The 15,721-nt window shown below is 47.9% G+C and overlaps 1 protein-coding gene across 6 annotated transcripts in view; it reads right to left on the bottom strand.

Moving 5' to 3' along the window:
* CAMTA1 (calmodulin binding transcription activator 1) overlaps window positions 1-15,721 on the bottom strand; it is a 249,536-nt gene that overhangs the window by 39,693 nt on the left and 194,122 nt on the right. For all 6 annotated transcript variants that reach the window (XM_054517128.1, XM_036396502.2, XM_036396506.2 and 3 more), the window contains 4 exons: window positions 7,656-7,796; window positions 4,207-6,062; window positions 2,682-2,808; window positions 1,830-1,964 (listed from right to left, as the gene is read on the bottom strand). In XM_054517128.1, coding sequence (XP_054373103.1) covers window positions 1,830-1,964; window positions 2,682-2,808; window positions 4,207-6,062; window positions 7,656-7,796 — 2,259 coding nt within the window. The remainder of the gene's footprint in view (window positions 1-1,829; window positions 1,965-2,681; window positions 2,809-4,206; window positions 6,063-7,655; window positions 7,797-15,721) is intronic.

Here is a 15,721-nt window from a genome sequence, read left to right as displayed (position 1 = left end):
GTGAGAAATAAGGAAAACTCAGAATAAAACAAGTATCTCTGTATAGTTCAGAAGAGGGTGCACAATCCTTCATGGCACAGCAGACACAAATGAAGGAAGGAGCCCTTCAGAGGATGGCACAGAACAGGCTGCCTTCAGACTCCTTTTCTGCCCACTCCTATGCTTGGCTCAGTTCTTAGAAGCAGAAGCATGGTGGAAGATGGTCTCACAACCCTTCCCAGTCATTAGCAGGACTGCTCCCTGATCCCAAAGGCCAATACTTGTGCTGTGCTCAAAAAAAAAAAGTGATTTTTGTCTTAATGGAACTGAAAACATAGAATTCACATATAGAGCAATTTTGACTTTATTTTAAAGACATTTGTGGAAGGGAATTGTTTATCTAAACTTAGATGAGATGGAAATTGCTTGTTCTTTTCCCAGGGTGTTCCTGGGGTATGGCTGTTAGCTCTATTCTCTCTGGCAGTGCTCATTCCAGCTGGAATCATGAACTGTGTTTTAACAATGCAAAGGAACTCAGAGTGTTCCACTGAGTTAATTAAAAAGAATTTTAAAATTCTTGTCAATATTTTGTGACTACAAATATTCCTCGAAAATCTTCCCTCAAGACCACGTAACAGTCAGTAGGGCAAGGATTTTAAGCAGGGAAATCAAAGCAAACAGAGAAGTCAGGGATTTGTGTATTTATTCAATTGATAGAATCAACTCACATTAGTTTTCACCTTGGCTAGCTAAGCTAACATTTGCTCTCTAGCAGTAAATGAGAAGATGTAGCTGGTCCTTTAAATAACAGTGTAATTTGCTCCCTTTGGAGCACTGTGCATCAAGGCAGAGGCTTCTGATAAATCATGGTTGGTATAATTATTCAGTCTTTTTCCCTCAAGGGCCTCTGCAATGCAGCGGTCCTCTTACTTTTTTTTTCCCCTCCCTGTTAGCAATGCCCTAGTTTGTTCACTGCTGCAGTCCCCCTCCCTTCCACCATCACCACAGCATAACAACCTCTAATTGAGAGCTGGGCTGCTAACCAAGAGCACCCAGAGAAGCTGCAGGGACACCAGAGACAGCACTCACAGCCACCTTCTCAGCTCCTCCCAGCTCAGCAGCACCAAGGAACTGTCAAACAAGGCATTCACAACCTACCCACCTGGCATGCCAACCCTGGATTGCTAACAGCTGAGCATCAATCACCATCACACGCTATCAGCTGCACTCCACAAGCAGCAGGAGGCCCTGGCAGCAGATGAGAAGCACCCACAGACTCTTACAATCTTCTCAAGTCAAGCAAATTCGATTTTGATGCTGAACACAAGACTTAGTGCACCTCCTTGTTAAGAGCCAGTTCTGTTTCTGTTTGCAGCTGTACCTCTGCAGCCACATCACAAACCTCTCCTCACTCTGCAATGCCCGCTCTGCTCTTTGGAAGTGCTACCATGCCAACTTCTTTAGCACATCCCTCTTGTACATGCCTTACTACCTCCCCATTTCCTGCTTAAATAAATACACATTTTTCTAGACAAGCTCAAGTTTCAGAGTTCTCAAGAAAGACAATTCCAGGGTAAATGCTTCTCTCCTAGAAACTGGGCAGTATGATCAGCTTTCCATTCAGACAAACGAACCCACCTCTTTGCCATCCTCTATAAAAGGCAGCAACATTTTGTTCACACCAACAGAGCTAATAAAATTTTTCAATGAAAGTACTTTGATTAACATTGCCACAGCCCTTCCTGTCAGGACAAACCTGCCCCTCTACATCCCTCCCCACCAGGAGCTGCTCTGTCATTCACAGTTCTGCATTTGTTCTGCTTTCTTAAGGAATATCCCACTTTTCTTACCGTCCAAGGACAGCCAGTCATGCTGGGAGGAAGGCAGGGTTGGCAGAGCTCTGGCTTTATATTCAAATACCACAGAATTGGAGATGATCTGATTGTTGAAGGCAACTTGCAAAGTCACAAGCCCAGTGTCATGAGCTAAAAGGAAAATACATGTTGTAAGACAGAGAACTCCCTGCAGAAACCCCCAGCTAGGAATTACCCAATGTGCCAAATATTGGGCTGAGAGCAGGTGAAGAGATGGGGTGCTGAACAGTGTTTTTGTGACTAGACAATTCAGCAGTCCAAAATACCTGTTGGCATATTCAAACGTGGAGATTTTAAGCTTGAGAGTCATCTAATGGGTTATTCTGGCAAAAGGCAGAATCACATGTTTCTAAAGACTGAGCAGCCTCACTGCATTTCCAATGGAAAGCTGGGGCCTAGCAATGAAACCAAGTTATTCTGCATCCACTTGAAGTCATATATTGCAGGCCATCACTACTGAAAATCTCTGCGGGGAGGTTAGAGGTGTTCTCATGTAAGTTACAAAGGGCAAAACAGGCAAATCAAGCCAGCAGAGCAGCTGAGTGCACCCCTAAGTAACAGCTACTCTTTAATCTGCTCTTTCAAAACAAAAGTAATGCTTAGAATTATTTAAAATTACTTCCAATAATTATTTTAAAGTTAATTCAAAGATTCTAAATAGTATTTGTTGTGATCTGTTGTGATGTATCAAGATGCCAAATTGCTGTTCTCACACTAATCTGGTCAAAAAAAAGAGGAAAATCTTCTGGATGCCAGTGCACTTTTGTACAGGTACACGACACGATGAGGCTCGGAAACCCGCAGATGTAGGAGAGCCGTGCTCCTTACCTGGGCAGTAGCAGCGCAGTACCCCTGGCTGAATTAAAGATGCAGGCACTGAGATCTGATCAAACAGACAGCTGTAATTATTGCTGGCTTCCTGCCACGGGCCGGTAATCAGGACTTTCACTCCTCCCTGCCAGGAAAAAAGGAGAGACCCGAGCGTGACAGGAGAGGCCGAGGCGGGAGGAGCGCGGCCGGACGCGCCCGCCGCCCCTTCCCGGGGCCGTGCTGCCCTCGGGCGGCCGGGAACGGGAGCGACACGGCCGGGAACGGGAACGACAGCCCGGGGGCACGGGAACGACAGCCCGGGGGCACGGGAACGACAGCCTGCGGGCACAGGGCCGCCCGGTGCCGCTCCCTGCCCGGTGCCGCTCCCCGTCCGGTGCTGCCCTAGCTCGGGGCCACGGAGCCGCCCGGTGCCGCTCTCAGACCCGTACCGCTCCCTGCCCCGCTCCCCGCCCGGTGCCGCTCCCTGCCCGGTGCCGCTCTCTGCCCGGTGCCGCTCTCGGCCCCGTGCCGCTCCCCGTCCGGTGCTGCCCTAGCCCGGGGCCACGGAGCCGCCCGGTGCCGCTCCCTGCCTGGTGCCACTCTCAGACCCGTACCGCTCCCTGCCCCGCTCCCTGCCTGGTGCCACTCTCAGACCCGTACCGCTCCCTGCCCCGCTCCCTGCCCGGTGCCGCTCTCAGCCCGGTGCCGCTCCCTGCCCGGTGCCGCTCTCAGCCCGGTGCCGCTCCCTGCCCCGCTCCCTGCCCGGTGCCGCTCTCAGCCCGGTGCCGCTCTCAGCCCGGTGCGGCCCCTCCCGGTACCGGCCCGGGCCTGCCGAGCTCGCCCCACCGGCAGCTGCTCGGCGAAGGCCGGGAATGTCCGGGCCGCATCCCCCGGAACCGGCCAGCGCTGCGGGCCAGGGAGACCGGCCCGGAGCAGTTACTGCACACCCCCGTACAGACTCAACAGTGCTCCAAGGCCGGGCCTAGGAAAACAACATCCACCACCACCTTTTTTTTAAATTCAAATTAATCTTCTCTTCCCATTAGTGGCTCAAACAGTCTCTTTCCTCACACATTTCTTCACAGCAGCAAGGTCTGTGCTGCTGCCATTTTCAGCTTATGGGGCATGTGACTGATTTTGGAAGTCAGTGAGGTGGAGGGAAATGCTGAACTCATTAAGGCTGTGCAGGCCTTGAATTACTCTCCTAGGAACACCTGTGACAAATGTAAGGAACAGCTCCAGTTCGCAAATACTACTGCTCTACTGGGCCTAGGTAGCACCACGAAGCCATCATGTGGGGAAGACCTGGCTTTCAATGAAACAATACCTTTCTGTTCAGATGCTTCCTTAGTGAAGAAAGGGCCCTGTCAGGATAATGAAGTGCTTAATTAAAAGTACACTCAGACATGCAAGCAGCCTTGAATGCTCTGACTTGGGAGAGAAATATTTTAAAAACCTTTTCAAAGCTTTAACAAAACAGTTCCCTTATTACCAAAGCAAAGATAAAGCAGTAAACATGAGTGAGTAAAAGCCCTGGACTTACCTCAGGGTAAGACCATTCTGGTGAATAATCTGTCACCATGAACAAGCGGCCACTCTGCTGCAGCAGCCCCAAAGTGCCTTGTGCTGCAGCTGCCGAGACCACCTCAGCCACGTGCATGTATGCCATGGTGCTGGCTCCGTTCTCCGTGCTGCTCAGCTGCATGTTGGCTTGCTGAGGGCTGCAGCAAGGAATGCACATCTCGGCCTGGTTGTACGTCGCTCTGTTACTGTCTTCGGGCTGAGACAGTCCAGCACTGTCACCTGACACCAGCTGGTGTCCGTACAGAGCATTGCTCCCACCTTCTACCGATATGAAATCGTTAATTAGATCAGAAAACTGGTTGCTGAAGGAGATGTCAAAGTGGTCTAAGTTAAGCTCCATGTTGGAGGAGTTATTTAAGCTAGGATGGGCCACAGGATAGAGTCCTTGTACCATGTTTCCTTGGAGAATAGGGAGGTTGTTTCCATTCCTGATACCCCCGTTGGCCTCAGGCTGCAAGTAGTGTTCTGTGTTGCAGGCTTGAAGATCCCCTGATTTAAGTAGATTTTCATTTCCTTCTGCCTGCTGGGAGGTCTCCATGGGAACTTCAGCTTCTGCAGTCATAGCCTGGAAGTTTGCTTGGAACTGCATGAGCTGGAGAGAAGAGGTGGACTCTATTCTGGTTTCCACTGTGCCGTTACAGTTGGACGTGGTTTGGGACGAGGACTCTGTTTTCACATTGGAGATTCCTAACGTGTTCACAAATGAGCTACCTGTGTCATTCAAATTGTTGTGAGTGTTTTGTTCAAGGGGAAGAGGTTTGCTGGCATCCTGCAGAAAGAAGCTGGGGGAAGGGGTCTGATGGACGTGAGGGCTCTGGACGGTCTGATTGAAGCTGGAAGAATAGTCCTTGTTGGAGTCAATGGCACTGAAGTCCATCTGCTCCAGGGTGGTACTTGGGCTCAGACCTCCTCCAGATGGAAGTAAACCTGAACCAGTACTGAGTGTGAGAGTGTTAGATGCAGAAGTGGAGGAAAATGCTTCTTTGGACATCTGTTGTTCGAAAGATGTGTCCTCAGTTTTAATTTCTTTCGTGAGGGTTGTATTGAAGTTGAAGCTACGTTCTGTTGTGGGTGACTGCCTTATATTGGTATTGATGCTGTCACTTTTCATACCTCCTCCACCATAAGTCTGCCCTTGCTTGGGATTGTTAAGAAAACAGTCTGGGTCAAAATTCATGGTGGTTTCTGGAATTTTCCTATTTCCTTCTAAAGTTGTGGAGAGCACAAGTTCCTCAGAGACAGTGCTGGGTAGCATCGACAAGCTCTCTGAACTGCCAGTTGTTGGAAAAGCAAACTTGTGTCCATCTGAACTCACAGCAAGTACCAGTCCTTGTGCAGCTGCATCTGAGGACAGAAGGTGCTGATTTGGGCCAGATGTGGGTGACATCGTGTACACAGCTTCACTGGTGACTTCTGACATAAATACAGTGGCACTTTGTGACAAACTTCCCATAACTGATGCTACAGCCATGCTGGACACACCAGTGACAGCTGGGCTATCTGCCATATCTGGGTCGCTGTTTAACCCACTGCTGATGGACACAGGAGAATTCTGGGTTGTGTCAGGGACCTCCACCTGGTTGGTGGAAGAAACCTCAGTGCTGTTTTGATGGAGCAACACTGGTTTTGCCACTTTGCCGTTCCTCTTCTCTCGGCTGGAGGCCTTGCCATGGCTGTGCTCGTTCTTGCCTTCAGAGACATCGTTATTTTGTACCTCTGAATGAGTGCTGTACCCACCTGTCCTTGGTTCAACCTTTGGTGATATGATGCGGTGTTTGGCACTGTTACACTTGTGATGCACACTGCTTCCTGCCCCTGTGCCAGAAAACAACAGTATTTGCTGTTCAGTAAATACAAAATTAGGACAATGCTAGTTGTGTATCTCGTGCTTGTGCATACATGTGCACACAGAGCACACAGTCAGCACTGGAGCTGCTGAAGAATTTTCAAGCAAGGGCCACCAGAAGAAAATCCTCCATGAATTAAACCAGCCAGCACCTTTACTGGCCTGTAATGGTAACATCACCTGCATTCCTGAGAGCTTGTAATCAGGCAGGATGAAGTAAACAATCCTGTCTGCAAAGGCACCTTAGTCACAAACTCTGGTGCAGGGATTGCTTTTGCTGTTTAAAGAACAGCAGCCCATGAATTTTTGACGTTTCTTTTCTTAATTGATTAATTTTCCCTCGAATGATGTAAGAAAATTAATTACAGAACTGCAGAATGACTGAAAGGGGGAAGAAGCCTCCTCACTATAGCTCATGGCTACAATTATAAATGCCATCTTCTGGGCAACATAAAACATCTTTGTAGCCACCACAATTTGCTGAATCTTTTGTTGCTTGCCCTTGAAGAGGAACATCTCTATTATGTGTTCAAGATTTGAATGAGGTCACTTAAAGTAGTTCAAGACAGTGCTTTTGAGACTAAATACAATATTAAATCTCTCTATTCTCCTAGGTATAGAAATGAACAGGAACAAGGGAAAGACTTTCATGCTGCTGTATTTGTGGATGACAGTAAGGGATTGGGAATGTGTGTGTCAATGTGCAAGCCAGTTACAAAACAAAGCAATACTGTTGTGTTAAAAAGCACTGAGCAGACTTAGCACAAGACAAAACATCAAAGGGAAGAATAAAAGGATTCATGTTCAGATTTGCAAGCCTGGATCGAATGCTGAGCCTTAAGGGGTGAATTTTAATCCAAACTCAGGTATTTCAGAGGTCATCATTCTTATTTAAGCCTTGATTGTATAATACAACTGCTCAAGAAAAGAAGAAAAAAATAACTCTTTGAAGCACTGACAACTTTCCTTTATAAGCTTTGCTAAAGACTAGTTAATGTGTCATATACTTCATTTGACCAAAGTGCTAGAAAGGAGCAGCTCCATAGCAGATGAGTTGGAAAGTGAATCACTGAGCTTTCCACTGTCTGTGGGAAATGCTAACACTAAGGGTGCTGCTGTAGTGTCATCCAAAACAAGGTCATCTCCTTTAACATGAAAGAGATCTGTATTTTTCATGATACCTAAATAAGACCTGTCTTATCTCAGTGATACCTTGAGTTAACCACCTGAGCACTTCTCCAAAAAAGTGAGCTGCAGGGCAAGGAATTCAGAGGGTGAAACTGGAGGAACATTAGATTTTGAGGCTTTGGCAACAGAATTTGCACATGTAGAAGAGAATGTACCTTTCTGAGCAGCTCATGTATGGACTGCATTTATTAGAAAGCACTGACATTTCCCCCAGAAGTTCCAGCTGCATCTTTTTTTGCTCGGGACTTCTGTCAACTCTTGAGTTCACTGTGTCCCAGTGTTTCATGAGACAGCATTCTTATCACCTCAGCACTAAAAACCTTGCTCCCAGAGTGGATGAAGCTGAGTCACTGAGTGCCCTCCTGAGTACTCACCCAAGGTACCAGTGCAGAGACAGTTGTGTGTCCGAGGCTGGGGCTTGGTCTGGTGGCTGTCGAGGATCTGCTGCACGAGCTGCTCCACTGAGAACCCTGAACTGCTGTTGCCATTGCTGCATGTCCACTTGATGCCATGAACTGCAAAGAGAACAGTAAAATTTCCCATCAGAAACTGCAAAATCATGCCAAAACCATCAAAAGCCACTCCAAATTACCAGTAAAAATCCATTCCTGCTGCTTTGTGTCAGAACTGAAAGGAGACCTATAAAAAGCAACAGTAATGGATACTGGCTTACTATTCTCTGCTCCTTGCTATCAACAGGCTTCCAAAGGCAATTCCTGAATTAGGAATACATAGAGGAAAAACTCCTCAGCAGAGTATCTGGCTCTGTTTCAGTCTGCTGCTAACAGGGACTCTGCACCTGCAATGACTCTCTGTAGCCAGCAACCTTCACTGAATACCCAAAACCAACAAAAGACTTGGTTCCATTGAAGTAAAGCAGTATAATTCCTAAGAGCCTTTTGGAATCTTTTTCTGTCTAATATGAAAACAAAATCAGCCTTATAGTAAAATCAGCAGCCAAAAATACACCAGAGTAACAGCAAATGCAAACCTCCTGCCAGGTCTTCACTGTCAGATCCCAATGGCAGCAGTGAAGGCTGACTCATTTTTTGGGAGTGACTAACAGACACTGTGTGAGTTCCTCCTCAGACTTGGATGACCTTTTAGTAATTTGAGAAAATGGACAGGTGGGTGATGTTACAGAACAGGTTGCAAACTGAAGCTTTTTCCTTGGGAACTCTCTGGGCCTGTTAGCTATTTAAATAAGAATGCTAGACTGCATACAGATACATGACTTGAATAAAGACTCCCTCTCAGAATATTTTAGTTGCAGAATTTCTTATAACAGTGATATTTGCAACCTGACTTACAATGGAAATGGCACTTATAAAATATTTTATCCATAATAACTGACTCAAAGCATCTTCTGTCTCTCTTAATGTCTCTCTGAGCAATTTATATGTGCATATTATTTATTTATCCTTTAAATGCACCACAGCTCATGTGCAGATTTTGGAAAGTGCTGATAAGTGACAACATAATTTCCAAGGTGTCCTCATGTCTGGCAGCTTCTTTCAGAGAGTCTTTGCCATAGTCTGTCAAGGCACATTCCTTGCATGTTGTGTTCTAAAATCCTTAAACCAGAATACACAAAATCAAAGCTGAAAGTCTCATGCTCTTAGGCTTTGTAGTAAAGCCACAGATCCCTGTGTGGTGAAGGTCCCTGATGTGAAGGGGAAATCCTGGCAGCAGCAGGTTGGGCTGATGCTCCTGTACAGCCACAGGCTGGGGCAAAGCCAAAAGCAGCATCGTGCAAGGAGATCAGAGCAAATGAAGGGATGTTTGTGACATCTAATGGTCACAGGGGCAGCATATCCTGTGAACAGTGTTCTGTTCTTCTCTCTGATGCTGCTCACTGAGTGTGTCACACACAGCTGGTGGAACAGAGCTCCTGGATCTGCTCTCTGAAGCAGTTTTATTGCTTTTTTGTTACCTGTTGCTGTATTGCCTCCTCACCCACTAATGTCATTTTGCCCAACAGCATCTCATCTTGGTCTAGTTTTATATTGCAGAATTCACATTGCTATTGGCCAGGCTGGATAAACTGCAGAAATACTGTAAATCAGGTTTACAAGCATTCTTCCCCATATCACTATTTAAAGTGCTGCAGATTGTTTTGTAATAAGTCCCTCTATGTTTGTTTGATGACCACATTTATTGTTATCGTACCCAACAGATTTTGCTTCCTAGTATATTCACAGTTTTGGATTTCTTCTTAACACTCAGTCTCTGTTATGACATCTAACTTAGACATGCTTGCCACTTCACTACCTCTGCTCACATTCATTTTATTATTTAAGATACATTGTTCTGTCACCAGTGATATTATGTCTAATAAGTGATGTCCAAACAGCAATTTTACAAAAAATACATTGTCAGTGAGATCAGAATGCAGTCAAGTATTTTGGATGCTTTCAGCTATACAACACTAAGTTACTGAGCTGTAATTACTATTGAGAAACTTTGCATTAGGTAATTTCTGGTTACTTCAGAAATGCTTTTTGCTAAAGAAGTGAGCTGGGGTCCGTGTTTCTGGGTACAGAAAGTGTTTTACAGCAGGATGGCAGCACTGCTAAATCCTGAGATGAGCAGAGCATCAAGGGGGCAACCTTGGGAAGTGAATCATGGCTCAGGGTTTGTGTATTCATGATGATGGTTCTTAAGTCTGAATCAAGCTGTGAGCTAGGAGCTAAGGCATAATGGACAGCTTTAGAGCTGGGTACTTAGAGAACCATGCCTATTATTTTCAGGTCCTTCCAGCATTGAGGATCAATTGCTGCTGAGGAAAGGTCCTTCTCCAGCCTTGCTCCAGCTGATGCTAAAGGGCTCTGGCTCCAGCTTCTGTCCACGTGGTGCCACTTCTTTTGGTACTTATGTTCCCCATATGCTATGAAGGTGATAAAATAAAAAGCCAGTGAAGGGTGACAGATTGCAAAAAAAGAATGTCTGGATGCTTAATGCAAATTATCCACTATCTTGGCACATCCAATATGCAGATTTTCTTCTTCCCTCTTTTAAAGAAAGACTCCTGTGCCTGGTGAATTGTTAGTACTGAATACCAAACACTATCAAGATGGCTTTTAACATGTCACGCTTGGCTTCCTGACACATAATGAATCAGCAGGAAAGGAGATTTCTATAGGGAAGAAAGTGCATTATGAAAGGAAGGCTAATAAAAAGCATACACACAGACTCTTCCTGCTTCTTAGTGGTTCAAGAAGTGAAACCACTGTAGAACTATGTTTGATTAAATATAACCATAATATAGGAACAAAAAAGGGGAAAAAAAAAAGTCTGAGGCTTAGGAGAAATTCTGGAAAGGATTTTAATCCAGATTCCTGTTCAGACTTCTACTGCATTTCTTGGTAATTTAAAATGAAAGCTGTGAACTGCTTCAACACTTTCCTTTTCAGTGATAGCATGGAGGGGTCTAAAAGCTGCTGCATTACAGCAGCAACACATTCCTCCTGCCACACACCCTCTGCACAGTGCCTGCAGCACAGTGCAGCCAGGCAGAGTTACTGGTGCTGCACTGGGTGCTCAAAGGAGAGAACTGAGGCTGGGGGAAGGTCCACAACTCAGAGTGCTAATGCTGCTGCAATCTCTTCTTACAAACTTGGGCTCTCACCTTTCCTCTCTTTCTTCCTTTTTGAAGAAAAGGCAACAAAAATGATCTTGTGATAGTGCCCAGCAGCTCCTGTTCATTAGCACTGCCAGGACTTTGACCACCATGAGCAAAGGAATGAAAGATGATCTGAATTACCAACAAAAAGGCTGCTCAGAATCCAAACTTGCACTCAGAAACATGACAGACTGTCCAAGTTTCTTACACCACCTTGGCTATTTCTGCCTTCTGCTGCTGCTGGGGGTACTCAGTCCTCCACAATTTCCAGGCCTGCAGTCCTGCTGTCTTGCAGATATCTTCCTCCTCCCCATCACCTGAACTCTACCTCACTGCCTCATCCTCACTCTAGACCTCTGAACACCATCAACAATTGTTTCCCTCTTTCCCTCCCTGTGGTTTCTCTACCCTAACCAAAACTTGTCCTTAAAATACTCTCCTGTATTTAAATCTGATCATTCCACCATTTCTGAATGCTCTTAGACATTTCTCTTTGCCACTTCAAGCATTTTACACTTCCTGATTTTATTCCAAAGACCTTGCTTTCCCATACCACCTTTCAGAACACAGCTTACACATACCTGTACATGTACAGTACATTATGAAGCCATTCCCTATATCCTCCATGTGGCTCCTCTGCCCCAGTTTGATAAATCTTTTGTTACTTGAGTAACAACAATGAGATCTCCCCCATGAAGCTGGTATGTTGAATAGACTGACACAGCTGGAATATCTAGAATCACCAAGGTCAGGTTTCTGTTTGCCTCTGCCTCCTGATGTATCTTGCTGGCCTCCTGCAAGCCCTGGTGTCAGTCCTGCCCTCAGCCCCTCCTGACCTACACAAAGTGCTTTAAAAATCCCCAAAGTGCAGCTGGGAGCGTGAGCAGGTCCTTTGTCCAGGACCCGTTCCTGCCTTGCTGCCCACATCCCGCTCCACCAAGTGCTGCCACTGAGAGGTGTTTCCATGGCGATGGTCAATTGGAAATGGCAGCCTTGTCCCTTCCATTCCCACTGCCTTTCTCTTGACAGAAGTAAAGGCCTCGCTCTGATTTCTCAGTTTGGCTGAAGGATATTTCCATTAGATTTATCCTTTCGCACTCAGACGCCCACACACAGCTTAGCTTTGATTTTCCAGCCTTCCATTTCCACTCGTTACTGGTTGTGAAGGACGGGTTTACCTGAGCCTCACTGCTGGGGACAGCAGTGACACCCCGTGCATGCTAATGTCCTGCACGGACTCACAGGGGCGTTTTGCTGGGAGCTGTTTTTCACAGACATGTCTGCCTTCCAAAACAACACTTTTCCTTGGAGGTTTACTCAGATGCAGCGGGATTTTTTACTCACAGGGGCTGGGCAGACGTGCTGGCCAGCATCCCCTGAAGAGGGACGCGGCTCTCCAAAGCCGCCCGGCGCAGCCCTCTCGCCCGTTTCCAGACGCGTTAAATCCGAGGCTGCTCGCACATGGAGGAGCAGAGCGGCGTGTGTGGTCCTCGCCCTCCTCCGGCTGCAGCTCAAGGGCACCATCACCATCCTCCCCCTCCTCCCCTTCCTCCTCCTCCTCCGGCTGCTGCCAAGAGCAGCGGGAGCCGCGCACGGCGGCCGCCAGGTGGCGCCAGCGGATAAGGAACGGGACCGGGACCGGGATAAGGGCCGGGATCACACCGGGACCGGGACCGGGATAGGGCCGGGGTCACACCGGGACTGGGACTGGGATAGGGCCGGGATCAGCACCGGGACCGGGAATGGGACTGGGATAGGGCCGGGATCACACCGGGACTGGGACTGGGACCGGGATAGGGCCGGGATCACACCGGGACTGGGACTGGGACCGGGATAGGGCCGGGATCAGCACTGGGACCGGGAATGGGACTGGGATAGGGCCGGGATCACACCGGGACTGGGACTGGGATAGGGCCGGGATCAGCACCGGGACCGGGAATGGGACTGGGATAGGGCCGGGATCACACCGGGACTGGGACTGGGACCGGGATAGGGCCGGGATCACACCGGGACTGGGACTGGGATAGGGCCGGGATCAGCACTGGGACCGGGAATGGGACTGGGATAGGGCCGGGATCACACCGGGACTGGGACTGGGACTGGGATAGGGCCGGGATCACACCGGGACTGGGACTGGGATAGGGCCGGGATCAGCACCGGGACTGGGACTGGGACCAGACCTGGGATAAGAGCCGGGATCAGCACCGGGACTGGGATCAGCACCAGGACAGAGACCGGGACTGGGAGCAAGGCTGGGATCAGCACCGGGATCAGCACCGGGACTGGGATCAGCACCGGGATCAGCACCGGGACTGGGATCAGCACCGGGACAGAGACCGGGACTGGGATCAAGGCTGGGATCAGCACCGGGAACGGGACCGTGTTGCCCGGGGCTCCAGACCCACAGGAAGCCTGGCAAGGCCTCCCCATTTCTCCCATTTCTCTACTGTTATTTTTTAATTTTTTTTTTCTCCACTTTAGATTTGTTTTTGTTCTTAGCAAAAATCTTGTTTGGGGTATTTTGGGGGAAAAAATTCTTCAGAGAGAGTTTTGATCCCTTCCCAAGGCTCCCAGCCCTTCTCCCCAGGGCTCTCCCCAGGGTCCCAGCCCTCCTTCCCCAGGTCACATCTCGGTGGCACTGCCAGGAAGGTTTGGACTGACACCTTTGCAGATGCTCTAGGACCGAGTCTGCCAGTCCCTGCCAGTCTGCCAAGTGTTAACAGAGGAGATAAAATACCAAGGAAGAACAGGAAACAAAGCCTGGTATGCCTGCAGCCTCCTCAGAGATTCAGCAATTGCTGCATCTGGTTTAACACCCAAGTTTTAGGGGATCAGGAAATGATTTGGTTTAGGTTTCCTCAAGTTAGTTTCCATTACTGATAATGGTGGGTTCCTACTGGACTGCAGTCAGCACTCAGTGGGATTATTTCACTTTGGTGTCTCCAAAAACAGCTGAAAGGCACCAGCTGAAACACAGTTCCTAATTTTGTTCTTTTGGCAAAGTGGGACTGTCTATGGAAGGTGGAACTCGACCACGAGGGAAACTGCTTCCCCACCACAGAGTGGCCCATGTAGGCGTGGGATCAAGCTTCCTTTGGGGACATAGAGGCCACTGCAGATCTCAGAAGGAGAGGAAAAGTGCATTCCTGCACGAGCTGCACTCCTGCAGGGGTGAAGGGGATGGGGGAAGATGAGAAGCTGAGCAGTGGCTGGGGGCAGGAGGCTGATGCTGGCCACACAGACAATGTGAGCAGGGGTGCTCAAAGTCCAGGTGGTGGACTGTGGATGTAAGAACCTATCCAGCACCTTCTATCATGTTCTCTTTTTAATAAAAACTCAGACTATTGCAGTAAAACTGGATGTCAGCATTACTAAACCCAATTTTTTTTTAAAGAATCCACATTGCTTTCTATGTGGTCAGCTGAGCTAAGCTGGCAAGCTTCAGTTTCCATTGAGGGGCACTTTGGAACTCAAACAAACTCCTTGGGGAATTGTGAAATTCATCCCATGTAGCATTTTTGTACAACTGATCTTTTAAGATGAAATATAACCCCAATCCTTAAACGGAGTTACTGAAATTAAATATAAATTCAAGCCAAGGTAAAACTCCCAACAACTCAGTTCTTCAAACTGCATTAATTCCAATTGCTGCTGAGTTTCGTTCTGAGCTTCAGGGGTTTGGTGCCTTCTGCAGTGATGACAACACAGGGATGCAGGCTGGGGTCACCTCCAGGAGGCCTGATGGCTTCACTGACACAAAATCAGGGACTCTGGGAGAAGGCAAGAGCAGCCCATGCCCATGGGCTGATGAGAACACATGGAATTTCCAGCTTGCCCAGCTGTGGCTGCGTGCAGGCAGCACAAACAGGAGCCCTCAGTTCCTGTGCAGCAGAGAAATGCAAAAAGCTTTTCCTCTGAAAGGAAGATAGCTCTTAATTATAGTGGACCTGGAACAAGGATTGCAACGTGGCACCAGCTGTGAGCTTTTAAGTCAGCTTTGCCAGCTGAAGGATGAGAGAGCCAAAAGGGGATGATTTGGAGAAACCCCCAACATGAGCTGGCCCACAATTTGCTGATCATATGGAGTTTATATACAGAATTCTGCTGTGATGGATTCTGCCACTGAATTTGCTTTTACCACCAGATGCCTCTAAGGACATCTGCTAATCTATTCAGAGAAATCTCAAAGCAAGACTGTAATGGGGCACAAGGGGGGAGGAAATTGAAAGTTAAGCCAAATTGAGGCTCATTCTTCACACCAGGCATCCTGAAATGACTTACAGGTGTCTCGGACCACATTCCTGCAGAATTTTCATGGATTATAGCTATTTACTTTACACAAATGTACCCAAAAGTTGCATTCATACGAAAGCAACACACACACACGACAACCCTTTTGCTTGAGACACCCAGCTGGGATGCTCCCAACAGCTGGATTATCCCAGCTCTGGCATGACTGGAGGTGTCACAGCCTTCCCTGGGCTCCCTGGCCTTGGTGACACTCTGAGACAAGGAGCCTCCTCCCCAAGCCTGCAAGGAGGAAGGAATCATCCTGAGGGAGGTCAGGAATGTGTATGAGGCCTTCCAGGCTCACAGGCTTCAGTCCTGAGGACTGCCAAATGGAGGGCTGGCAAGCCAACAGTGATGGTCCAGAGAAGGCAATCAGGAGGTCATGGACAGTGTGAAGGCAGTTAACACACAGATTACAACTGCAAAGCCATGAAAGCTGAAGTCAGGCTGATTAATTAATTATTTACAGTCTCAGCTGGAGTTGTTGAGAAAACCTCAAATCCTTAGAGCATCTGCAGCATTTACCTT

Source organism: Molothrus ater, chromosome 23 (genome assembly GCF_012460135.2).
Source record: "Molothrus ater isolate BHLD 08-10-18 breed brown headed cowbird chromosome 23, BPBGC_Mater_1.1, whole genome shotgun sequence".
Taxonomy (NCBI): domain Eukaryota; kingdom Metazoa; phylum Chordata; class Aves; order Passeriformes; family Icteridae; genus Molothrus; species Molothrus ater.
Note: the sequence above shows the minus strand (reverse complement) of the source record. Positions and strands in the feature narration are given on the sequence as shown.